Here is a 26,921-nt window from a genome sequence, read left to right on the forward strand (position 1 = left end):
CTTCAACTTTAAGGGGACTTGTGGAGATGGGTAGTTGGAGCAATTAAGTTGGTCAGTCATTGTTAATGTGTAGCACCCAAAATGTGTGCCAGGCTGTTTATGGCAAAGTGTTTTTATTAAAAAAAGAAAGATAAAGTAAAGAAAACTTCGCCAACAGATTGCGAATCAGCGAATGTGTGAGAATGGAAGGTGGTCTGAGAATATCAGTAACTAATTAAAGTCTTCTTCCATACGTCATATGCTAACGATGCTGGGTTCTTTAGGATTGTTGAAGTTACGGATGTTTCCACAATGGTTGCAACTGCATGAAGAAAATAATTGAATTACAACTTTCTTACGTCCATGTTAATGGGAACGAAATGCAAAACTCATGCAGAGAACAGAATTATTTATATAATCATATCCTTTGTTTTTCAAAGATATAAACAAAAGTAAAATACGGATATACCCACGTAAGTGTCTGTGTTGGTTACAGCACTGGTTCATGTGTTTTATGGAAAAGGTAAAAAGGTAAAATAAATGGTAAGGACGGAAAAAGTAAAATGATATCTAAATCATAAATGATCAAAATAATTAATGAAATGTTTATTGTTTTTTTAATGGTCTGTGTTTATTGTGCAGGTTTTATTTTTACTAATGATAACACATCTGCTATAAAATGATATTTTTTCTTTCAGGAGAGGAAATACACTCTAATAATGGTGGACCCAGATGCTCCTAGTCGTAAGAAACCCTCTCGTGCATACTGGAGACACTGGCTACTGGTTGGCATTCAGGTATGTCGCCTTTCTCAGAAATGTCTTTAAAAAATCTACACCACTGGTCAAAAGTTTATGTTTTTCATGATCTCAGAAAACCTTTTATTATAAATGTGTATGCTTAATAGAATAAAATTAGGTTTGTAGACAAAAATATAATTGTGCCAATCTGTTACTGTCTTTCAGTACTTTCGTTGTATTTTAATGTCTTTAAAAAATATTTAACAAAAAGTTTTTTTAATGCATAACTAGGTCCACACAGCGATGACAAAGGAGCCAAAAAGAGTTAGATATACAGTTGATGAGAACGTCATTAATGCTGTTTAAAAACATATCAGGATATTTAGGTTAATTATAAAATGTGGGGAAAAATCCTAAACATTAAGTAAGAGACCCTAAACTTTTAAACGATAGTGTACATTTTCAAAATTTTACAAACTTGGTACTTTATTGAGGGGAGAAATTTATATTTTCAGACAATATGTATTTTTTCCAAGTTATTTGATATCACTTAGATTCTTGAACATGAAGTGAATGTTCAAGCTCACCAACAAGTCATAATGTTTAACTTGAACATTACTCAGAACAAAGCCTTAAAATAAAGGCACTTTAAAGCAGCGCTTTGGCAAGGACAATCCTGGACATAATGCGCAAAGCAAAAGGTGTCAGAAACACTTTGGTGGGCAAACAATTCCTGGATCGCGTGGACCGTATCTGCACCTTCCATGTGCTTCACACTTGTGCTGCGTTTCCGATGAGTTACATAATTACTGAATAAAAATACCACGTTAGTCATCAGCGCTCCGCTCCGGTGGGATCTAGAGGCAGATTCATCGGGCTGCGCATGGGAACGTCGTGTTTAAACAGTCAGCCATGAGACGCACTTTCATTACTCAATATTAAGTCAATATTATTTCGTCCTTTCTTAATCTTACAGGGTGTTTTGCTCTACATACTGTAGAGTTTCTTACTGTGTACCAGTAACTCCCTTGAAAGTCGCTGGAAAGTGAGAAATATATCAAACCAAACACGTCTCAAATTTGAAAAGCCTCAAAAATAGTGAAGAATTACGTCCTCCTCTTTTTTCTATTATAAGTGTTTGTGACAGTTGTGTGGGTGAGTGGCTCTCCTGTGTTACGGGAACGACTGCATGTCAGTTCTTCATCAGATGGAGGAATATCCTTACAGTATGGTCCTTCCCAGTAAGGAATACTACTTTTAAATCCTACTAGGTGTATTGTTTAACATTATCGTTAATATTTAAATCAACACTGTGGGACAAGAAAAGGACTCCCTGAAATAGACCAAATACCAAAGAATGTGTTCTATTATTTACATTTACACATTTGGCAGACGCTTTTTATCCAAAGCGACTCGCATTGTATTATACTATACATTTGTCTCTAAATATGTGCAATCCCTGGGATCGAACCCATGGCCTTGGTGTTGCTAGCACCATGCTCTAATCACTGAGCTACAGGAAAGCAAGTTATGTTTATGTGTTATATTATACATTTTGAAGGGATAGTTCACCTTCAAAATGAAAATTCTGTCAGTATTTACACGCCCTCTAGTCATTTCAAACCTGTATGCCTTTCTTTCTTCTACAAAACACAAAAGAAGATATTTAGAAAAATGTTGGTAACAGAAAACCGTTGGTCCCCGTTGGTTTTGTGTCCATACAATAGAAGTCAATGGGGACCAACGGTTTTGTGCTACCAACATTTTTCAAAATATTTTCTTCTGTGTTTTGCAGAAGAAAGAAAATCACACGGGTTTAAATGACAACAGGGTGAGTAAATGATGACAGAATTTTCATTTTGAAGGTAAACTGTTCCTTTAAAGGGATAATTCACACCAGAAAATACAAATTTTGTTATCATTTATTCACCTTCATTTCATTTAAAACCTGTATACGACTCTTTCTTCTCCGCAAAACAAAAAACGATATTTTGAGAAATGTCTTGGTGGTTTTGTGTCCATAAAATGGATGTCAAAGGGTTGTTCATCGTTTTTCAAAATATCTGTTTTTGTGTTCTTCAGAAGAAAGTCATACAGGTTTGAAATGACACGAGGTTTATTTTTGCATGTTTGATTTGCTCTTATAGTCACACTTTTGCCTTTCCTTTCCGTTCTTGTAGATCAGGCCACTTTAGTTTATTTTCAATCATTTCATTCTTGTTTTATTACAGGATGGGTATAAAATACCATGAAAGACGAACCTGCCCTGCAAAACGCAGCGTCATTTACTTCCCTCAGCGGGCGTTTTACTCGTAACTCTGATACAAATACACGTTCTAAAAGCAGCATGTGATCGTACTCCCAGAGACTGAGGCAATCTTCAACTTAACCCTGCCCTCCTGCTATTCTCTAGCTCGCCGAGACGAGCCTCCTCCCCGTCTGGCCAGGCGACACATTGTGAATAAACAAATGTATTTCAGGTGCTCAGACAGACAACCTCTCAATACCCTGTCACTGTGTGGGCGGCGGCATGCCGCCTGTCTGCTCCCTGATTGGCCGCCTTGTCGAGCCGTGCGTACAATGATGAGCCGTGGTTGGTCAGAGGTTTAATGAGGCTGGTGGGAGGTGAGTAATTGCCGCTGTGACTTCCTCTAACCTCGCCGAAGTTATAATAACATCCCGTGTGAATGTGTGGAATTATCTGTCTTGGAATACTCCTGGGCTTCAGACTGAAGCAGGTGCCACACAAATGAACAATTCCCCTCTCGCTCCAACAACACCATATTTAGTAAACTACCCTATAATTCCTATTTTTAGGAATGAAATTACAACCATCATTTGGCTTGTTACTCCCCCATACAAGCAAACGTAATGTCTTTTTGTGTATTGCATGTAAACACAATAGGATGGCAAAAGTTGTTTTTCATCAAAACTTGTCTAAGCAGACTCACAGTGTTGTTTTCCATCACAGCATGGGATGGTTATTTATCAGCACTCTTAGTTTTTGGGGAAAAACTTAAACTATAAATGTGGGTGTACTGCAAACAAAATAAATTAAATAGTTTGGCATTTTCTGTCATTAACACTTAATGTTTGTTTATGAACCTGTTCGTATTAAGACAATTTCTTACATGTTGTTTTTAATGGCATACAGAAATGATTCATTCATTTTTTACTTTTACATTCTACATTTAAAATAACGAATATGCGCGTGGAAAAGATGCAAAATGTGAATCAGGCCTTAGTCTGTTAATCTGTCGTTTATTCTCTTAAATGAGATTAATGGTGATTGTTAAGCAAGCGTTGCTTAATATTGTTCACGCTTACAGTAAAGTTTGTCATTTACAACAAACCGCTAACTGTACGAAGGTAAACTTGCATAAGAAATGAATGAGACCTCAAATCACGTGACTTGTTGAAAAGTGTTTGATCTAATGATCTAATTCCTTGATCTGTACTGGATTTTATTTTATTAGATAGATTTCATTCGAACAAACGAGGGTCTGTTATCTTGTTATGTGATGTGGATTGTGGATTACAAAGTATTATGTACTATACTTGCAATATTATGAAAGGAATGAGGATAATACCAGGCTCGGCTATGGCAGTGACCATTGTGAGCCGTCTGTGATCACGCTCTCTTTATTGATATAATCTTTTTTTTTATGTTGGATGGTTTGCCAGCCGAATTTGAACCACCAACTGTTACTTTACCCAGAATGTTGGCAGTACATCTAAATCCATAATGAAGGTGCAACAGGCAGCTGTGACGAAGGTCAAAATGAACGGGAAGCATTGAGAAATTGGTGTACCTCAGAAATTCTGAAAGGGATTCGCTATGTCAGGCGATCTCGAAGCAAGCCAGAAAACGGAAAACATTTTGCTCTGTAATATTTGCAGACAGTGTCTGAATCAAACATGTCTGTGGGTTTCTCACACAAAGCAGATCTTCCTATTTGAATAGGGTATTCGGGATGGAAATAGTATATCACGTCATGGGGATGGACTTTTTGACTTGACTTCAATTCCTTCTTTCTTTTACTACCCGTGTTATTTCACACATTTTACGTCCTTAGTCCTAAACCGGTTATTTTGTACGAGTTCTGTCTTGTGCCGTTCATTCGACCTCTGTCCGTTTGAGGGAGGTATTTCTAACACTTTATTGGGACCATATTTAGTTTGTCATTTCCTCTGTTTGGCAGCATGTGTACAGATGGACCCTTCCTCCCGTACCGCTGCCAACTCGCCACTCACAGTCAGTCGCCATCTCCAGTCACCACTCGAGATTTCTGGCACTCGCTACGAATCAGAGAGCCCACTCCACACATTTCTGTCACCGCAGAACATGTCTCCCTCTGTAACAGATCATCTTATGCTCCTTGGCTCTTCATCCACAGTTACCATGCAACCATACTTGAACTGTTCCTGGCCTGACCAGTCCTGCTTTTCTCCAACCAATCATTTGTGTCTCTCGGGATCCTGTTTACAGTTGTCTTACACTTTCCGGGTAAGAGCGCTTGACTGGCATGACTGCGTCGTTTAAGTGATGGCCTTTGGATTGTTTCAAGATGTCTGACCACTTTTGGAGTCTTTATGGTTGTATTTTGTGTAATTTGTGTAATAAACACTTATATTTTGGTGAGCAGCTTGTCTTGCGCTATGACTTGTCTAAGAGAAAAGATGATTTTTCATTGGGCAGATGACAGACATATAGAATAAAGTAATAGACTTATATTGAACTAAGGAGGTTGGGGTCTTATTGACTTTACCAATAAGCACGTAGCAACAACTCAGCATTAACACCCTGGTAACAGACAATAAGCATTCGCATTTGGTTGTCAAACTGATTAAACCCTAATACATTCTAATACCAAAATATACAATAGTAACCGTGGTTTCGTAGTTTTAGTAACTACGATATACCAAAAAGTGACATTAGGATCAACAACAGGCATTGACAAACAATATGTAAACTGTTTGAAGGAAACAAGCGATTTTTAGTTGAAACAATAACTACAGCAAATGTGATACCTGAAAAGCAGGATATCAATTTTAAAGAGGCATTCAAACTAATGACAATAACGATAACTATAACTATAAAAAATACACTTTAATATAATGGTTAGTTCCAGTCCTTGATTCTGATTGGTCAATAGCTGTGATTTATTTGCAATTTGCATTTATTCATTTATTCATTTGGCAGACAAGTAGGAGAGCATGTAACATTTTGTCAACACGCTAAACAGTACCATTAGTTTACAAGGCCATGCTATTAGGAGGTAGCTGGAGTATGCAAGGTAGAGAATGAACTTGGTTCATTCAACTTGGTTAGTCAGCAGGTATGTTTTGAAAGTTGTGAAGGATGCTGCAGTTCGGGTGGAGGCTGGCAGTTCATGCCTCCACTGGGGAACCCAATGAGTTAAGATTTGGTGCCTCGCTGTGATGGAACAACCAGACGTTGCTCATTTTCAGACGGAAGATGACGGGAGGGGATGTAGACCTGGAGCAGTGAATTAAGGTAAAGGGGCGAATTTGCCATTACCGTTCTGAAGGCCAGTGTCAGCGATTTAAACTTGATGCGGGCGGCAACTGGCAGCCAGTGAAGTGAAATCAGGAGGGGGGTGTTACATGGGTTCTTCTAGGCTGATTGAAAACTAGACGTGCAGCTGCATTCAATAAAACACAGTGTTGACTGTTTCACCTAACAATTCTGTGTATCCCTACGCACCCTTTGAACGGAAACATTCTGTAGCTGTTCAACCGACGATCAGGGACCATTTTTCCAGCTGAAGAAAGACTTTGTGATTTTACTTCATGAAAATTGCATGGATACATTTTTTCCGGGTTTTTTTTGTATTGTGTGGTAACCGTTTTATAAAAGCAATAAGGTACTCAAGGCTAGTGCTTTATTGTGAATAAATCATGGCTGAATGGGTGGCACACCGCTTTGTGTCGTAACAACGCCTTTCAGCTGTGATTTATTCACAATAAAGCAAATCCTCTCGTACCTACAGTGAGGGAAATAAGTATTTGATCCCCTGCTGATTTTGTAAGTTTGCCTACTTACAAACAAATGAAGGGTCTATAATTTTTATGGTGGGTTTATTTTAACTGATAGACACAGAATATTAAAAAAAATCAGGGGAAAAAATGTTATATAAAGGTTATAAATTGATTTGCATTTCAGTCAGTGAAATAAGTATTTGATCCCCTACCAACTAGCAAGAATTCTGGCTCCACAGATTGGTTATGTGCCTATATGGACCACAGATTAGTCCTGTCACTTTAAGAAAGTACTCCTAAATCAGCTTGTTATGTATATAAAAGATGCCTGCCAACAGAATCTGTATCTTCCAGTTCAACCTCTCCAACACCATGGTCCAGACCAAATAGGTTTTAAAGGATGTCAGCGACAAGATTGGAGACCTGCACAAACCTTGAATAGGCTACAGACAGAAGCTTGGTGAGAAGGAGACAACTGTTGGTGTGATTATTTGGAAATAGAAGATATACAAAATAACTATCAAATGCCCTTGTTCTGGAGCTCCCTGCAATATTTCCCCAATGGGGTAAAGATGATCATGAGAAATGTTAAAGATCAGCCCAGAACTACACGGAAGAAGCCTGTTAATGATTTCAAGACAGTTGGGACCACAGTTAGCAAGCAAAACATTGGTAACACATTGGTAACACGCTATGCCACAGTAGACTGAAATCCTGAAGCACCCGCAAGGTCCTCCTGCCCAAGAAGGCCCGCCTGGCTCGTCTTAAGTTTGACAATGAACATAAAAATGATTCAGAAAAGGCTTTGGCGAAAGTGCTGGCACTGCTGTGAGACCAAAATGGACTCCTGTGTTTGGAGGGAGAGAAATGCTGACTATGAGCCCAAGAACATCATGTCTACAGAGAAGCACAGTGTTGGAAACATTCTGCTTTAGGGCTTTTTCTCTGCTACAGGTATACAGGATGACTTCACCGCATTGAGGGGCTGAGGGACGGGCCCATGTACCGTAAAATCTTGGACGAGAACCTCCTCCCCTTAACTAGGTCACTGAAGATGGGTCATGGATGAGCCTTTAACATGACAAAGACGCAAAACATATTGCCAAGACAACCAAATAGTGGCTTAAGGAGAAGCACATTAAATGTCCTAGCCAGTCTCTAGACCCTAGTCCTATAGAACCTCTGTGAAGGAGGCTAAAACTCCAATTTGCTGAGCGACAGCCAAGAAACCTTAAAGATTGACAGAGGAGTGGACTAAATGTATCCGGACACATGTGCAAACCTGGTGACCAACTATCAGAAATGTCTGACCTCTGTGCTTGCCAACAAGGGTTTCTCCACAAAGTACAAAGTTATGTTTTGCTTGGGGATCAAATACTTATTTCACTGACTGAAATGCAAATCAATTTATAACCTTTATATAACATTTTTTTCCCCTGATTTTTTTTAATATTCTGTGTCTATCAGTTAAAATAAACCCACCATAAAAATTATAGACCCCTCATTTGTTTGTAAGTAGGCAAACTTACAAAATCAGCAGGGGATCAAATACTTATTTCCCTCACTGTAATTGCTTACTTGGAAATCATTCCAAAATGTAAAGAATAGCACCACAAGTGGATTTACACCACAACTATAAACGATAAAGATTCAGTGGAACAATATAGTTGTATGGAAAAAAATTCCAGTTGACGAACAAAAAAACATACTGATAAACACTGATCTGATTCCTCAATGTTGTATGGCTCTTCATGATGTCCTATTTAACAACGTCCAGGATTTCTTAAAACTGATACTCACTCAAACGAAGTATGAATAAAATGATTCATACTTATGCTTTACGTAATGTCTGCTCCCAACGCCTCTCGTCTTTGAATAATTTGATATAACCAATAGAGTTTGTTTTTCCTTTCGTTTCTTTGACCTGTTCAGCAAATCATATTTATCTACATTCACGCCTAAAACACTATGTTAGAATTTACATAATGTTGTCCTTATCGTGTGTTGGTGTGGATGCTGATGTACAGTAGTTATTGTTATCGTTATTGTTAGTCGTCATAGTGTGAAGGCCCATGAAGGATGAACAGAAGCGCTGAAGTGTCCACCATATTTACACATCAGACTCCTGTTGATTCTTCATTTATGGAAGCTGATGCAAAGTGAAATGGTAATGAAGTTATTATTAATTCCGTTGGAGCAGATGGTGATGATGGAGAGCTGAAATGCCCCTGTAGCTCACCGCTCAGCCTGTCTGACCCATTCTGCCTCTCAATTCCCCACTGCTCATTGACTACTACTAAGAAACACTCCCCGAACAGCTTGTTCTGCCTCAAACTGACTTTTCCACCAGATCGCAACGCTTTCTCGCTTTGTCTGATTCCTCTGCACTTAAAAAAGCAAATGTTTTTGTTTGCTCTGCCGACAGAAACAAAAGCCGAGCGATTAGCGACGGAGGAGTTTGCTTATGTAAATAAACCGCTAGGTGAAAAATCCTTATTTATTTTCACCCTAATCGTCCACCCACAGATTGCAGTCACATAACCCAAGAGCAGTTGGTGAATCAAATCATTAACGTTAATCTTGCACTGGAATTTTGCGACAGTAAAATTAATATTTTCAAATAATTTCATTGATTTTATGGGTTGAGGATGGATGGGGTATGTCTACTCCCCCCCTCCCCCACTGTTGCACATTGTCTGTTCAAATAATCAAAATCCAGGAAGTCATTAATAGCCATTCAAGGAATAGCCATTATTGTATTAATTGTATTATTGCTAAGGCAAACATCAATATTATTAATGATTGCACAAACTCTTTCATACATAATTCATGCTTTACCATTTCTGTTATACATGGATGATGCCTTTAATCGTGTGGTTTGTTGAGGTGTACGATTAGGCAGAACATTTAGACTTATTTTACCTGGCAGATAATAACACACTGCAAGAAATAAAGTTGAGTAAATGATGACAGAATGTCTATTGTGTGGTTCTGAATATGTCCAGTATTCTTAGTTTGTCTCATGATATTTTATAGTGTGACCTAAATGGGTTTTGAGAACACTGTATATCTCTGTAGCTTTTGCTTTTACTCTCACAAAGTCCAAATTGACACTGACACTCCTTCTTACACTCATCTCTCAACACACACACACATACAGTACACACCCTCACATTCACTGCTCTACAGTCCCTGAACCGGGTATAAGTGTCACAATGGAGCCTTTTGAGAGTTCACGCTCATTACTGATTGTTAACAGACAGCCAGACATGAATGTGCTGATATGGTCATTCTGTGAAACTGATGCTGTTTTAATTTTGGAGTTCATTTTTGTCTGATTGTGAATATTCCATCGGACAAATAAAGTATTAACACATTATTTGTCCGATGGAATTTAGTATTCACAGTATTCATTTTTGCACCTAAACCCCTATTTTAGTATAGTTTGTGATATAATTATCCCTTATAGGTAACAGGGTTGACCGTTTTACAGTTGAATTTGATTTTACAAATCTCAAGTTTGTTAAAAATACTTATATATATATTTTATGCATTTTTATGCTCTTTTCAAATATTATTTGTGTCCCACAGGATTGACATGATAAATTCTTCCCCTGCAAACAAGCCGTCAGATAAAGTAATAAACAAACGACATTTTAACCTGTAACTGTAACAATAATATTTATTTAAATATATGTAATATTGGTAACACACTGTAAAAAAATCCCGTAAAAAACAGATAAAGTACTGGCAGAAAATTACCAGTACATTTTCCTTTATTTTACGGACATTTCCATTAATGCTAAAATGCAAATGAATGCAGTGCAAAATGTAAAATACAGGTAAAACAACTGTAAAAATGAACACGGAAAATTCCTTCATATTAATACAGTATATTGTGCCCTATTTTTACGGCTTTTTTTTAGTGTGCACTTTAGTATAGGGACCAATTCTCACTATTAACTAGTTGCTTATTAGATGCCTATTTTTAGCATATTGGCTGTTTATCAGTACTTATAAAGCACATATTCAACATGACCATATTCTACTTCCCTAATCCTACCCAATTTCTAAACCTAACAACTACCTTACTAACTATTAATAAGCAATGAATTAGTAGTTTACTGAGGCAAAAGTCATAGTTAATGATTTATTAATACCGAGAATTGGACCTTAAAATAAAGTGTGACCGTAATATTTTATTTTAAAGGGGTCATATGGCGCGAACACGTGTTTTTCTGTGTCTTTGGTGTGTTATAAGTTGCCCATGCATGTATTAGACACGTAAAACTGCAACAATTAAAGTGTCGGAACAAAAGATGCAACCAGTGTGGTTACACTGAAACACCTTGTGTAACCACACCCCCACAAATCTACGTCAGTTCGTGGTATGATTTGACTAAGACCGCCCAAATGTATACTGCAAGTGAGGTGGGTGTACCTGTCAGTACAATTGCTTGGGAACCTGATGTTCCAAATATGGTAAGAGGCGTTACATTTCCGTCACACGCTTGCAGTATTCGACCAATCACCACGCACTGGTTAACTGGCCAATCATAGCACACCTCACTTTTCAGAGCGATGAGCTTAGAGAGGCGGGGCAAAGAGGAGATACAAACATGCACGGTATGTGGAAAATACAGCGTTTTTGAACCTTAAATCGTGTATAAACATTGCATTACATCTAAAACAAATGATAATATTCATTTTAGCCGTGTCATATGACCCCTTTAAAAGCGGGAAATTATTGTAACAGGGTTTATACACAACCTAAGACAGCCTTTTGCGCAAATGGATGCAAAATACTATAGTTTCTTTTCCAGCACATTGTTGGAAAGTGCTGGAATTTTGTTCATGTGTTTACACAAATGTTGATTGCCAGCACTGTTATAGTTAGTTTTATGTGAAGAACTCAAATGGAATCTGTTTTGTGGAATGACCCTCACGTGACATTAGAGCGAATCCATCCGTTCGTCTGTGCGTCGAGGTGTGATACACTGGAGGAAAATATCTCCGTATCTAGCCACCTTTTAGCATCATGACGGCCTCTAGAGAGAGAGAACACCATTGTAGACAGAGAAACTATTGTAATGCTGTCAGAACAGCTGTGTGCTTGTATCTCTGTGTTTCTGTGGAGTCCTTCAAGGGCCTTTTGGGATGCTCGGCTCTGCCTGTACTGCTTGTCCTTTGACTGCTGATTGGATTATATCGCTTTCTCTCGGAGGACTGTGCTTTTCTGGAAGTCAGCGTGTCAAGCGCAGTGTTTTCTCTTCTCTCTGTGTGTGTGTGTGTGTGTGTGTGCGTGTGCGTGTGTGTGTGCGTGTGTGTGTGTGTGTGTGTGTGTGTGTGTGTGTGTGTGTGTGTGTGTGTGTGTGTATGTGTGTGTGTGCGTGTGTTTGTTTGTGCATCTGTGTGTAGCTGAAGAAGCTGTTAAGCTCTGTAAGTGACGCCTGGCCTCTTTAGGGTCACTAACACAGCAAATCTGTAGGAGTTTGTTATGCCAAGATTCTGAAGATACTGTTTTATTAATGTTTAATAGAAAACTGTTTATGGTTTGAGGAGCCATGTCACGCCTGCGATGTATTAGTGTCTAGAGATTAAAACACGTGTGTTTCTCGGAAGTTCTTTACTTCAGATCCTGAAGACACTGTTGCTACACCAGTCGCGATGCAGGAAGATTTCAGCAACAACCAATTTGTCTGTCTTTCAACTGAATGTGAAACATCTCCTCAACATGACAATCTCTGCCAATAGAACATATTTGATGTTTAAAATACAGATATTTATAAGCTAATGGACGAGTGTGACTGGGGCGCAACGGGGGTGAAATAAAGACTCGGAGTCCAACAAAATGTTCTGCTGCTCAATGCTTTGTCACTGCTTCATAGAACAAAGCATTTGAAACAGATTTACATCTAAAGTATTTATATTGAGGCATGTACTGGTCATCAGGACTACCGGGAGATTCCCCGTGGGCCGTGGGATCTGTAAGCGTGTTTTAGATTTTCGGATCAGCGTGGGAATTGTCAATTTTGGTTTTATAGGGATTTTATAAGGAAAGGTATTACATTTTGATAAATTACTATGAATGACTGTTTTTCCTATATAATAATATGCCGTATTCTCGCACAATAAGACCAGGAACATGTAATAAAAAAAGTAAATAGGGTCGATTCATGATGGAAGTTTTCACTTCATTTGAGGTGTTATTGTGGCACGGGAATCCAAGCATACCGTGTAATTTATACAAAATTCAACTCAGTTTGACAGACGTTTCTCTTCAGGTTCACTCATAGCTGTATTTACTCTCTAAGGACCCATTTCAGACCAAAAAACAACAACAACTGTTATTTAGCATTACTCCTCTATTGTGCACTTAGACAACTGTTCTTCCACACTTTTTTCTCTGTTCCCCATGTCTCAGAGCGTGCACCTCACCGGGGAAACATCTGTGCGGGGAGCGTGACGGCTGGGGCGCATATGGGGCGCAGGAACCTGCGCGCAGCTCATTGCAGTTAATGATGAGTGCCGCTGCCCTTTCTCGCAGCTACACGAGATACTGTTCGCTGCTACTGGTCCGCTCGTTTCTCCGCTGCCGCCCAGCCTGACAGATTTACCGACATATGCAGCGCCGTTGTTTTTCTATAAAAAAAAGAAAATCCAGCGAAGCAGTTCATTTGCAGACGAGCGCGGCTAACCTTACAAGCCACCTGTATCTTTCTGAGAGACGGTGGGCGCCGTATAGGTGCACGGCGAAGTCTGTTTTTCTTTCTTTTGTGTCTAATGTGATTTTAATTCCATGTTTAGCAGATATGCAGATGTGTGAGGTCATGATGTGTTTGCGAGGTTTTTCCAGAGCTGTGAAAATGAAGTGCTCGTCAACACGTCTGCATCCATCACATTACCTGTACGCCTCACCCTGGGCTTAATTAAGATTTGTCAGTCTCAATGTATCTCGTATCCACTCCTTGGTGTATAATGCAGTGAAATCAGACTCTGTCAGAGGTTTTTGTATGTTTAAGAAAAGGATTCACTGACAGTACTGCTAATCGTAGCTGGTTACATTTCTAGACTATTTGTATTTGTTATTTGTCTCGATGTAAACATGTACAATGTAATATTTCAATATATCAATCAATTTATCAATCAATCAATTTAATATTTTTATTACTACTTATTATTATTATTATCATTATTATTAATATAAATAAAAAATATATATGCATTTTAGGATTGCTCAAGCTGGCATGAACCCCACAAGCTGCAACATCTGCTGGTCAACAGCTGGGTTTCCATCCGAAGTTGCGAATTTAGCTTATGCGCAAAATTGGAATAACGCATAAAACATTTGCAAATGTCAGCTGTCACTTCCAAATAAACTGGCACTAAATATCAGTAAGAAAAGAGAAGCCACCGAATATAGTAATTTTCATATATAATAATTACTTGTGTAAACAAACGAAACACAATAAATGCGGTGCTTGTGTTATGATATCGTTTAGCTACTCTTTATAGCTGTCTAGGCTTATGAGTTTAAGAGTCTAAAGATATTAATAAAGAGACGACACGCACAAAGTGTTTTTACCACACACCGTGTTTCTTATTCGTCTTCCCCGTAGGGCTCCCGCATATCTGAATACAGAGCACCACCTAGTGGTAAGAACCAACATACATCACATGTGTGGATGCCTGCTGTTTGGGAAACGCGATCGTGACAGTTCTGGGAGGCAATTACAGAAATTCTTTGATGACTTTGCTCAGGCATTTAAGAATGACCATAAAATCATTTCAGATGCTGTGTAAGATACGCAGTCTCATGTGCAGTGCGGTTACATGACCTTTTTCAGGAATTTATTCGGCAATGCGTTTTCATCTCCCATTATTCGCATGAACCCTTTTTCGCAAAAAAATCACCTCAAGCGAGTGTAAAAACTTGAAGAGTTTTTATTTCTAAATTTGGCGTTTCCATCGCTCGTTTCTGATGCGAAATTTCAAAATGCGCATAAAACCAGGGTGATGGAAAAATGTATGTCACACATTTGGGTAAAAATAAATATATTTTTATATTTATACTAGGGCTGTCAACGTTAACGCGTTAACGCATGCGATTAATTTTTTCAAATTAACGCGTGAGAAAATATTTATCGCAATTAACGCAGGATCCGTTTGTTTTGACATCCTTTGTCTAGCGTTACATTAGCCTATGTAATCACGCTCTTATTCGTGTACAGGCTTTTAAACCACTTAAGCGCGATTTGAAACAGTTGCTTTGAGGCGTTCAATGAAGATAGACAGCCTCTAAACTGTGGGACGCGGCAAAACGCAACGCGAGGTCCAGTCTGGTGTATACAGTCACGGGCTGAAGGCTGCGTCGGTGAATCTCTGTCAGACAGCGCATCCGTGTCAAGTTCTCTTTCGTGCTTGAATGGATAAAACCACACAAGATTATGTCAGAAAGCCCGTTTTGTCTAGCATTTTCTTAAGCACAGACTTCAAAGTGTAAAATAAAATCTTAATGAATGCAAAGAGTTGTGAAAATGGGAGTGCGGTGACGGTCAGATCTGCGTACTAAGACAGCTCTTAAAGGGGCCACGTTCTTAAACGTGCTGCTGTGACTCCTGTCACTAATGTTAATCAAAGAACAAAATTAAAGAAGAAATCAATGTGATTTTATAGCTTTAATGAGAATTCTTCTGCATTTAATTTATAATTTAGCATTAGACTGTAAAGTGTCCTTCAATTTCCTACATGAGCTCTCAATTATACTGTTGAATGGCTATAATTAATGTTAAAATAATCAATTTAATAGTGACATCAGTTACAATACTAATATCAAAATGTTAGCTTTCATAAAATGATGCTGTTAAAGAAATATGTTGTTTCTACATCAATTTGAAGATTAAATGTGAAATTATTAAAATGTAAAAGTATATTTTAAAATATATAATGGTTGTGTGCGATTAATCGTGATTAATCACAGAAAAAATGTGTGATTAATCCGATTAATTTTTTTAATCGATTGACAGCACTAATTTATACCAAAACTATGTAACTTTTTTTCTGAATTTCTAATCATTCTTTTCAGTATCAGTTTTTTTTTTCAGTTTTTACATTTAGATTTTGAAGCACAAGTTTTCAGTATGATCAATATGCCTGTCAGTATGTAAAGATATGCAACACTTTATCACATCAGAGTAAATTCATGAGTCGCATAAACAAAATGGGTAACTCAATCCTCACGACAAAACAACATGGTTATATTGGTATTATAGTCAGGGGTTAAATTGGGATTTGTTATGTGCTGGGGCTCTGTGGGGGATTTTGAGGGGTGCGCATACGAAGCTTATGATCTTATTAATTGACAAACTGTGAAAAATAAGTTCAGAGAGCTCTTTGCTACGAACAATAAAATGCTGATCAAACTCATTCTAGATGCCAGCAGTTTATAAAGCTACATATAAGAATAAAATCTTTCTGTAGGCCTGTGCCCTTTCCTTGTGTCAGTATCAAATATATTCATTTATTAATGTCCACAGAATTGTATGTATGACCTGTGTATTTCCAGTACTTTTCTATCAAAACTTCTTACAACATTCACAATGACTGAGATGACCCATTAACTTGTGCATCGTTGCTGCCGCACACACCCTAAACAAACCACTTTAAATGCTTGAATTTGATTAAAATGACATCATTTGGAAGTCGAGCCTTTCTTAACAAACAGCGTATTATGACTTGAAATGTTAAAACAACGGTGCGCACCGGACGAGAAGCGGTGCTGCAGAAGGAAACACAAGCGCGCGCGCAGACACGTGGTGTGTTCCAAACACAATATCTCCCTCCGAGGGGCCATTTGGGTAGGGGACACAATACAAAACATCACTTAGTCGAAATACTTTTTATTGCTCCTTTTGCCCAGTGAATTTTAAACGGACAATTGCGTTTTTCCCTTCAGAGCTTACACATCAAGAGCTTTACTCTTCGAAGAGAGTAGGGCACAGGGATGATCACTTCGGAATGGAACGCAGGGAATGATTTTTGCGTGCACGCGGTTAATGTACGACTGCGAGTTGGGTTAACTTACTACATTGCATATAGATCCGTTTTTCCGCAGTTATCAATGTAAGTGTATACACTGACAATAAAAGGTAAAATGTTACTTAAACTTGAGATTTATACTGGGGCAAGACGGAGTGCCTTTCCATAACACCAGAAGAGCCGCACACATGCAGGGAGCAGAGCGAGATCGTCAGCCTATGTGCCGGGGCAATTTAACCCCTGATTACTATACTCACTATACATATTGACTATGTTGCAATGCTGGATCACTGGCCCCTATGAGGTCTCGCTCACTTGTGTCTGTTTATGCGATTTATGCTCATTCTCTATTGGCTACTAAAAGCAGTGCCGACAATAGGTCTTTAACATGTGAGGCCATCTGGAGCTGTTAATGGAGGGGGTCATTCAGAAGTGCGGTTGAATGGAGGTCAATAACCTGCCACTCCTTCCATATGCACACCTACTCACACAAACGCACCGAGGTCAAGTGCGCACAGGCCTTAAACAGCAATTAGAGCACGGGAAATATTTCAAGAACAGCTGAACTGAACATGTGTACAGATGTCTTAATGTCAGTTTTTCCCTTTTAAGCTACATTTTTCACAAAAAAAGTGTTTGTATTAAAGCAATTGATATTCTATTCTTAATTAAAATATGTTTTGGTTGTAAAAATGTGGGACAATTTGGGAATCTTTTTTTGTGTCCTAAATGTACAAATACTTTTGAGACCTCCATACAGAAGCCTATATGTGCTTTTCCAGTATATAAACAAAAATATAACAGTGATAAACAAGAGAACTCTTGAAATGCATGCTTGCGTTTATGAATCTGTGCGGGGAAGGCGTACGGGGAGGCTGTGATCTTGTCACTGTTACCACACGTTGCTTGCCCTTGTTTTCATGTGGGCTGCTTTGGTTTCTATGATATCGCATGCTGACTCTCTCTTTTTGTGTTTCTGTCTTATGTAACAATCCTCCTCTCAATCTTCTATCCACGCTCAGCATTCACTCGCCTCGCTTACCCTTCCAACCTTCTGTTATTGCTATAACAACCACTTTCCTCTTAATCGAATGCCTCTGTTGCGACTGTGTGGTAACCAGGATGCCACGCAGGAAGGACTTTTGGTAGCAGGGCTACCCCTTCCCTCCCCCTCATTATTCAGATTTACAGTAGTCAGAGATATCGTCGAAGGAATAGTTCACTCAAAAGTGAAAACTGCCATTTTTGTGTTGTTCCAAATCTGTATGCTGGTCAATTTTATCGTGGGAACGCAAAAAGACATTTTTAAGCAGCTTTTCCAATACAAAGGCAACTCGTAGTGACGGTTCAAAATGACAAGAAGTAGTACATATGCGCCATATTCAACGTCGTCTTACTTCTGTCACAGCTTTTTAAAAAGAACTGACTGAAAATTCACTGAAAATTATGAGTTCGTATGACAATTAATAAAACAATGAATTTCTCCGATGTGAATCGTTCAAAGTGTACGATCGTTCAAAAAAACAAGCATGAGCCCTTAACACATCGCGTAACGAAGCAAAACCAGATCATGCAAAGACATATGAATGACATTGTAGGAATTCATATGAACTAGCCACCAATTTTCTGAAACTTAAAATAGTTTTAAATCGCCATGATATTGTCTTGGGAAGTATCTGAAGGTAAACTTGTACTTACATGTATGAGCCCTGCCAAGTTTTAGGTGTTGGAATGTCAGTTGTCAAGTTAGAATTTGCATAGAATGTATTTTTATTGCACCTAACCTACAGTAAGACTTAAACATAAAATAGCTAGATGCACACTTCCAGTACATTAAGGTTGCGCAACATCAAGAAAAAATCTTGAATAAATCCATCCAAGCTGTTCCCTTCAGTTTTATTATTCTATTTTTTACCTATACATAAACTCTCACTGAAATAAATGAAAATCAGCATGTCGTGAACGTTCCGGAAAGAGAACCCAATTGCAGAACAGTCGTGTGCAATAACTAAAAAAACTTTAATGATCAAAACAAAAGGCCCACGATGGGGAAAACAGAACTGAACAATGTAAATGCCAAAACAAGGAGTCAACATACAAAACTAAATCTTCACAAGACTAGGACAAGGCTTGAATATACAAGGCTTCAAGACACCAAGTAAGGCTTACGATACTGCACGGCAGTGAAGCTAACCAAACAAGACATAGCAACAAAAACGAATCAGCGCAAGACAGCAGGCACAAGGGAATTATATAAGGGAACTAACAAGGGATAATAACAGTAGGCAAGTGTGGGTAATGAAACACTGGCGGGAAGCTAAACGAGGGGGCGGGGCCAAAGACGAGACCAGAGAGAGTGCATTTTATGTCAGAACCAACAATAACTTATCTCTCTCCAAAAACATGAGGCTCCGTCATGATCCTGCCACTACATCATCTCTGTCATGTTAGCAGACAGCCGCTTTCTACGACATGACATTTGAGTCACGAAACTTGCTGTAGAACTGTTCTGCTTGCTCTGGTAGAACAGTTTATGAAATGTAGCATCACAGAACTTTCTATATAACTTTCTGTATTCTGTCGAGATGTCATAATAAATCGTTGGTGTGTCACATTATGACATTACAAGTGGCTGTTTCTTTGCTTTTGTATTTCCACACTACAGCCGCATATTCAGTCTTGTGCACTCCGTGTTGCGTGGCGACTGACGTAACACAAAGATTCCGCTTTATAAAACAGATTCTGATCAGTTTGAAAATGGCTTGATCAGACCTGATACCGATCTTTGCATTCAGCTCGGGACATTCCTACTTGCTAGCCAACAATCAGTGGTTTAGTGGGTATCTCATTGTTTGCTATGGTGGACAAATCGACAACAGGCATTGTAGAGAAACAGACATGGAGAATTTGCACCAGTAGTTTTATTACATTTAAAACTTCTATAACAAAATAGTACTGAGCAAATAATGTATCAGCGAAGTGATGTCAACATATCTGTAGTTATTATTATTCATTTACTTTTGATGGTATCAGATTTTTTGTGAAAACGAACTTCGCTGCAGTTTAATTTTATATTTAGTTATCTAACCCAATGACATGCACATTTCTAAGGGACTAAATATGTTTATGCTACTTTAAAATGTTGGTTTGTTTAGACGTGGATTTCTAATATATCTATTTGTAGAAGAACAAGGGATTTACGCGGATAGCAGGTGTTTATGAAAACATTGGAAGGTCTGTCAATGTATCTATGATTCTTGTACCACTAAGCCTTTGGATGTGGATGTTTTTTGTGTGTTTTTAGGATGAAACAGAACTTTCAGAATGCATTCTCAAGTCATCCAGAGCAAAGGCTGATACGAAGTGCCATTCTCTTTAAGTGCTTAATGCTTATCATCTCCCCTGCATTTCAGTGTCCCCTTCCCTTGATCACAGCATTATCCGCAGTGAACATCCTCTCTATGCAAACAGTGGGAGATACAGGGTAAAACCTCTCAGCAATCCAGACAGGCACAGCATAGACAAGCCGACTGAAGCTCATCCACGCCAGGACTGAAGCTTCACACCTCTTTTTTGTAAGATGTGCCCTCTTTCTTTACACCCACAACCATTGTGCTCCAAATCCTGTTCTACCCTTGAGTAGATTTCCGAGACGTTTCCGCAGACAATGTAACCCCCTCACAAGCTGTCCTTTTTGTCTCTCTCTCTCTCACAAGCAAGAAACTCACATTTCCCCCGGATGTAAGAGAAGTTATGGTCATTATTGAGTGGCATTTCTTAAGGTATAACCTATTGAGTGTTAGTAAATTGGTTAACAAAAGAATGACATTTTTGAGGTTAAAACGAAACAAATAAATGTAAAGATGATAAAGAGATTCATAAAATCTGAAGGATAGTGGGTGAATTTAAACCTCAGAAATTGTTTAATAGGAATTCTCAGATAAATTTGAAGTATTTACATTTTCAAAGACTACAGTTATGTGATGGACACAAATTAAGATTTTGTCGTGACACGGTAATATGCTTATATCGGCATTGTTCCTGTTTCTTTAAATAGTCAAAAAGTTTATTAGTTTCTACTTGTTAGTTTGATGCAGGCAGTTCGGAAGGACTTTCTCATTAGAGTGTTGCAGGGATGATGTATTTTTGTAGGCGAACCAGGAAGTTAGCGTCGCACTGGTTCCCTTTGACAAAAAGTCAGTTCAATTAAGTTCTATTTATAAAGCACTTTTCACACGATTTGCATTGTTAATAAAGTCAACAAATTATGAAACGATAAAAAAGACATAGAATACATGACTGAACTTTGTAGTCGGACATTTGTATTCATAGTGCCAATTTTTTTTGTATAGCTATAGAATACAACAGGATTTATCTAGGCTTTAGGATTATCGTAAAAAAAGCTCTGTAATCAACAAAACGTTTATGATCCTTGCACCTTTTTTCTATCAAGACAAGTCTAAAAATAACTGGCAGAAATAAAACACTACAAACAGACGTCAGTGTCATCACCACCACCAAGCCTCCAACATCAATCTTTATTATGTATTTATTGTGTTCCATTAATAACTGCTCCGTGAATTAATCCGCATTCACATTTTTTAGATTTGTGCCCATGTAGCATTACTTGTGAGATTTCTATGCGTGATGACGTTTATTGTCTCCAACAACGTCTTAAGTTAGATTTGTTTCTTGCTTTCAAAATCATGAGCGGAGAATTACTGGTGTGTTTTATGTTGTGGCATAAAACCATGAAAATATTTAGTTTCTGTTAACCACAGACTTTATTTCAAGCATTTAACCAAAAATCGACTTCAGGACGACGGAACTGGATGTGCTCTTGATTTTATTTTTTACAATTAAAAAAATGTAATTGCAAAATTTAATTGTAAAAATTGCACTTTCACCTGCATCAACTCACAGAGTTGTCAACGCTCCAGACTTTAGCTTTGCGAGGTAATGTCAACTACACAGTTAAAACCCGCTGACCATCACCACCAAGGCCTCCTTTTAGTCTTCCTACAGCCTCATTTTTTACCGCAACAATTAGTCAAGCAACTAGCTTTTGTTCTCGCCTGTTGCATTTTCTCTCTCTCTCCCTCTATCTCTGCGCTTCGGTATAGATTTCTCACAGCTGATGAAATTAAAAAGACAGCACATTGTGTGTGGTGTTGCCCATGGCGACGAGTTTTGCCTGCGAGTTCACGATACGGGGTTCAGAGGGGAGTTCCTTTGGGGGGGATTAAATCGCTCCCCTCTTTCTCCACCACCCTCCTCTTCTCCTCGTTGTTTCCTTCCCTCCAGCCCCCTGCCTCCCTCTCCTCTGCTCCCCTGCCTGTCCGACAGTCAAAAAACATAAACAGCTCGCAGCTTGAAATGATGAGGATGTTACTCGTTTCAAAAAACGCTGTTTGTTAGCGAAAGATGCAGCAGCACTCTCAGGTAAGAATAACGCAGGAGGTCAAAGGTTAAGAGAGGCGTTGTGCAGCTTGGAAGGATACCACTACACATCCCCACAGGGAGATTGGCTTCATGCGGAGAGAAGAGAGCTGTTTTAACAGTGCTGACCGCAAATAAAGCCATGGTGATGGATGATGTTTGCGTTTTTGTTGCACAGTGTTTGACCATATCAGTATCGGCCGATAAATTGTCATTGCTAATGTTATCGGCTGATAATAAAATTTAGGCCTATATATTATAGCCTATAAATCATAAATCATTTCCTCTGGTTGAACTTCTTCAGCTGCATTCTGCTTACAGTTAAAATACAGTACAGTACTGCCTTTCTGTCATGATCATTCACTTACTGATATATTAGCAAAACATTGTTGATGTAGGTACACTATGTAGACACAGTATTTATGAATGTGGAAATTATAGGAACAAAAGCATATTGTTTCAATCAGACTGCTGTCTGAATGCTTTCTGTCTTGAGACCCGTTAGACATGTGGTTATTATGAATATTTTTCTGGGTTGCTCTGGAAGAACATCTATAATTTGTTTATTAAATAAAAATATACCAGAAAAGTTTGAAGATTAAAGGGGTCATATGGCGGAAGTACGTGTTTTTCTGTGTTTTTGGTGTGTTATAAGTTGCCCATGCATGTATTAGACACGTAAAATTGCACAAATGAAAGTGTCGGAACAAAAGATGCATTCTATCTAAAAGCGAATACTCAACCAGACTTGCCTCGTGTAACCACACCCCGGCGAATCTACATAACTTCGTAACATGATTTGACTAAGACCGCCCAAATCTACACGTAGTTAAGGTGGGCGTAATTGTAAATCTCATTGTATCGCCTGTCAGTACAATTGCTTTGGAACCTGATGTTCCGAATATGGTAAGAGGCGTTACATTTCCGTCACACGCTTGCAGTATTTGACCAATCACTACGCACTGGTGAACTGGCCAATCATAGCACACCTCACTTTTCAGAGCGATGAGCTTTGTAAAAAATCAGCATGTTTCAGAGAGGCGGTGCAAAGAGGAGATACAAACATGCACAGTATGTGGAAAATACAACGTTTTTTATACTTTAAATGGTGTATACACATTGCATTACATCTAAAACAAACAATAATATTCATTTTAGCTGTGCAATATGACTCCTTTAAGGAATCGTTAACTAGGCATGGTACATGATTTTTAGGGGGTAAAAGAGAACTAAGGGGCTGTGTCCACCAAGACGTTTCTGCTGGCGTACCACATTTTATTTCCGCGCTCAGCGCCGGCGTTCTGCTACGTAAATGCGCCTCGGTGGACACAGTGGCTAATGGTTACCTTGTTTTCTGCAGTCAATGTTTTCAAATAAAAGCAGTCGTCCACTTTTTGCCTTTTGGTTCAGTCTTACCCTGTGTCTCAATGAGCTCCCTTGTTCAGTAGTCAGGGCACTGAGCAGGGAGTCGGCCATTTTAAGGGCTGTCTCATTCGCAAAATCCTTCCTGTGCACTGAAACGTTCGTTCCCTAAAAATTCCCACAATGCACCGCAAAAACCAGGAAGCATCGATGCTCCGTATGTTCCCTTACCGGAAATCACGTAACAAGTTTTGAAGACGTTGTTTAATCGAAATCACAGGAGCCAATTCAATGAACTTTATGAAACAGGTTATAACTTTTGAAAAAATAAAAACGTTTTTATGTTATGTATAAATAAATGTTGCTAGACTGGCAGGCAACACAATCTTACAGTTCAGTTTAATAATCGACCAAATTTGTGCACTGATATGTAACAGAATAATGAAAGTGTTACTCATATGTACTTCAACCAGTATTTAAAAAAATCAAGTCAGAGAGAGGTCGGTTTTGCAGGTTGTTGATTAATTCCAGCTGTGAAGTATCGTAGCAGTCGCGTCACAGGAAAATAAGTGAACGGTGTCCCAATGAGAAGTCCTTACCAGTGCGCGGACCCGTGTAAACAATATACTGATTCACGATATTGGGAGCATGGGAGCTGATCGAGACACACAGTTAGGGAATTTTATAATAATATTTAGAAACTATATATCGGCTAATATATCGGTTATCGACTTCCAATGTTAAAGAATTATCGGTTATCGGCCAAAATTTACATATCGGTGCATCCAGTTTGACTGTTACAAGTTCATTTGTTCAATCATTTGTTACAAGTTCATAGATTAAACAAGTTTACTTATGTTAGTTAAGGCTTTTTGCACAATGTTACATTAAAAGGTAGTGGTGCTTTGTCAAGGCAAACATTATTATGCTTAAATGTACACAAACTAACTCCAAATGCAGTTAAACGTTGGTGTCTTTGGTATTTGGTGTATGAATTATACCTCAAAACATGCATTTTTTTGCTTTTCTACTTGATCATATGTATGTTTTTATCTGGCTGATGATTAAAAGACACGTTGGCTCTTTTGACCACACAGAAATCATGCCGACAACCTTAACAGTTGCATACAAATAAACGGACAATTACTTTTATCACTGTACTGGTCATTTTTGCACAGACAAGCATCTGTTTTTGCTAGTTTATGATCCTCCATTAATGCATTATCTTATTTTAAACAAGCGATTAATTTGATATCTTATGTTTAATGGCCATTTGAAATACATTTTCCGCCAAAGATGAAGGTTTTTTGGTTCCCTCATTGACTGAAGTTCTTTCTTCGCTGCGAAACCCTCATGATGGAACTTTGTAGACCCCTTCAGTATAATATGCAGGTAACTTTCTCATTCATTGCATAAAACATGTAATACAGCATGGCACTCACACTTCTGTATGTTTTCATTCTACGATTTCCATGAAAAAGGGGGAATTAATGAAGAAACATTTTGCCCCCGTAATTACCGACAAAACAATTATGTACTTAGTTTTCTTCCAACAAATGCATTCAGTGGCATTGTTTTGCCGCAGTGAGCCGAGCGCCTGTAAGACTAAAACCTTTCATTCCCGCAAAGGCCGTTTTCTGGTCACCGTCAATAAAAGCATAAAAGCATTCATTTCCCACGTTCGTCAAATTAACAGCATACTCCATCTCCCAGAGGGCCGCGGGGTTGGTTAACCTCTCTGTGAAGAGCTCCTGGTTCCGCAGCAGTTTCCATAACCTCTGAGCTGCTTCTATCTCAATTATAATACAAGAATTAAACAGCCACTGCTGTGATTGAGTCAGTAGTGCCTCTTTACAGAGAGAGACGCTGCGTGTTAAATCCAGAGTCGATCCAATTTAGTCCCTAGAATGGTGCATTTTGAAAGACTGCGCGCTGTTATGCGGTAAGAGTTTCGTTGAAGTGTGATATAATGTCATGTGAAGTTCTGAACGTATGGTTTTAGCAACTCCTCTTGAAGTCGCAATCCTGAGGACACCAACGTTAAAATAGGCACAGTATACTCCGTTAAAAATGAAAGCCTACATTATAGTTTATCAGATCCTTGTTCATTTCATATCTAATTCATATATTTTTAATTGTGACACGTTTAGGTCTCTCATCCTATATTTTCTGATGAATTGAAGGCCATTTTCATGTTTGAAGAAGTTAGCCCCCCAAAACCTCTCACAAACTTTGTAAGTGTCCTTTAATGCGCCTTAAGACATCCAGTAACCTTGAGGTAATTAAGGTTTATTACATGCCTGTTGAGTCCTCATTATAGCTTGGTTTAATAGTGATTTAATTGCTGTTCACTGTTAATTGGCTGGACCTGACCGCCATTTTTTTCTCTTTTCAACTTCATCCTCCCCCACAAAGAACTGATCCACTGCTAAAGTTATGGAGAAGTGATCTGATTATGTCTGATATATACTTTAAACCGAGCGATGCATCTCATTGGAGCATATTGCATATTACAAAGTATTTATCAGATGGCATATGGCTGCCTTCCTTCTGAAACCTTGTATCTCAAGAGTTAATTTGCAAAAAAAGATTTAAAACTCTCTTTTTATAATCTTTCAAAAATCGTGTTGTTCTTGTGCATTCCAAGTAATATTAATCAAACTGCAGTTGGGTGTTTTGATTAAGCAATAATAACGCAAAATTACAGCTAACTAGCATAAAAAAACATGATAGCGGTAAGTAATCATTTTTTGCAAATAAACTCTTCATTTCGAGAATTGTTTTTGCCATTAATCCTTATTTTTGTTACCCTTTATGTTTGTCACCGGGTTTTCCAGCTATCTAACCATGAAAAGGTATAATAAAGTGCTTGTCATCTTTGACAACATATTTAATCGTTTAAAACTTTTTTTTTCATTTGCTGAAAAACAACTAATTTTGACAGGTTTTGGAAGGACAGTGACAATATTCATAATTTAGTACAAAATGTATCTTTAGGAAAAGCTAGTAGGGATTTAAACAGCATTCATAAAGTTACAATTTTGTGAAATTGAGTGTTTAACAAGACTTAAATCGTACTATGACATGACTTTTTGTCACATCAAGAATTGTGGGTTCCTTGAAATGTAATTTGTGAACTTTTCACATGGTCCCTTACCTACCGTTTTTCCAATATTCAACTTACAAACTTCCCTTTATATACAGTATGTGCATTAGACACTTTGGTTAAGTAGCAGTGCGTTCAAGGTATACATTTTATTACAGTCTGTGTTCAAACTCATGGTCTTTGTTTGCTCTACCAATTAAGTACAGGAATCCCCAGTATAAATGTTGGTAACCGAACAACGACGGTACCTGTTG

The 26,921-nt window shown here is 38.3% G+C and overlaps 1 protein-coding gene across 2 annotated transcripts in view; it reads left to right on the forward strand.

Annotated features, from left to right (window-relative positions):
* LOC130567914 (phosphatidylethanolamine-binding protein 4) overlaps positions 1-26,921 on the forward strand; it is a 112,295-nt gene that overhangs the window by 55,017 nt on the left and 30,357 nt on the right. For both annotated transcript variants that reach the window (XR_008964661.1, XM_057356426.1), the window contains exon 4: positions 678-776. Coding sequence is in view for 1 of the 2 variants with exons in the window: in XM_057356426.1 (XP_057212409.1) it covers positions 678-776 (99 nt within the window). In the remaining variant the exon portion in view is untranslated. The remainder of the gene's footprint in view (positions 1-677; positions 777-26,921) is intronic.

Source organism: Triplophysa rosa, linkage group LG17 (genome assembly GCF_024868665.1).
Source record: "Triplophysa rosa linkage group LG17, Trosa_1v2, whole genome shotgun sequence".
Lineage (NCBI taxonomy): Eukaryota > Metazoa > Chordata > Actinopteri > Cypriniformes > Nemacheilidae > Triplophysa > Triplophysa rosa.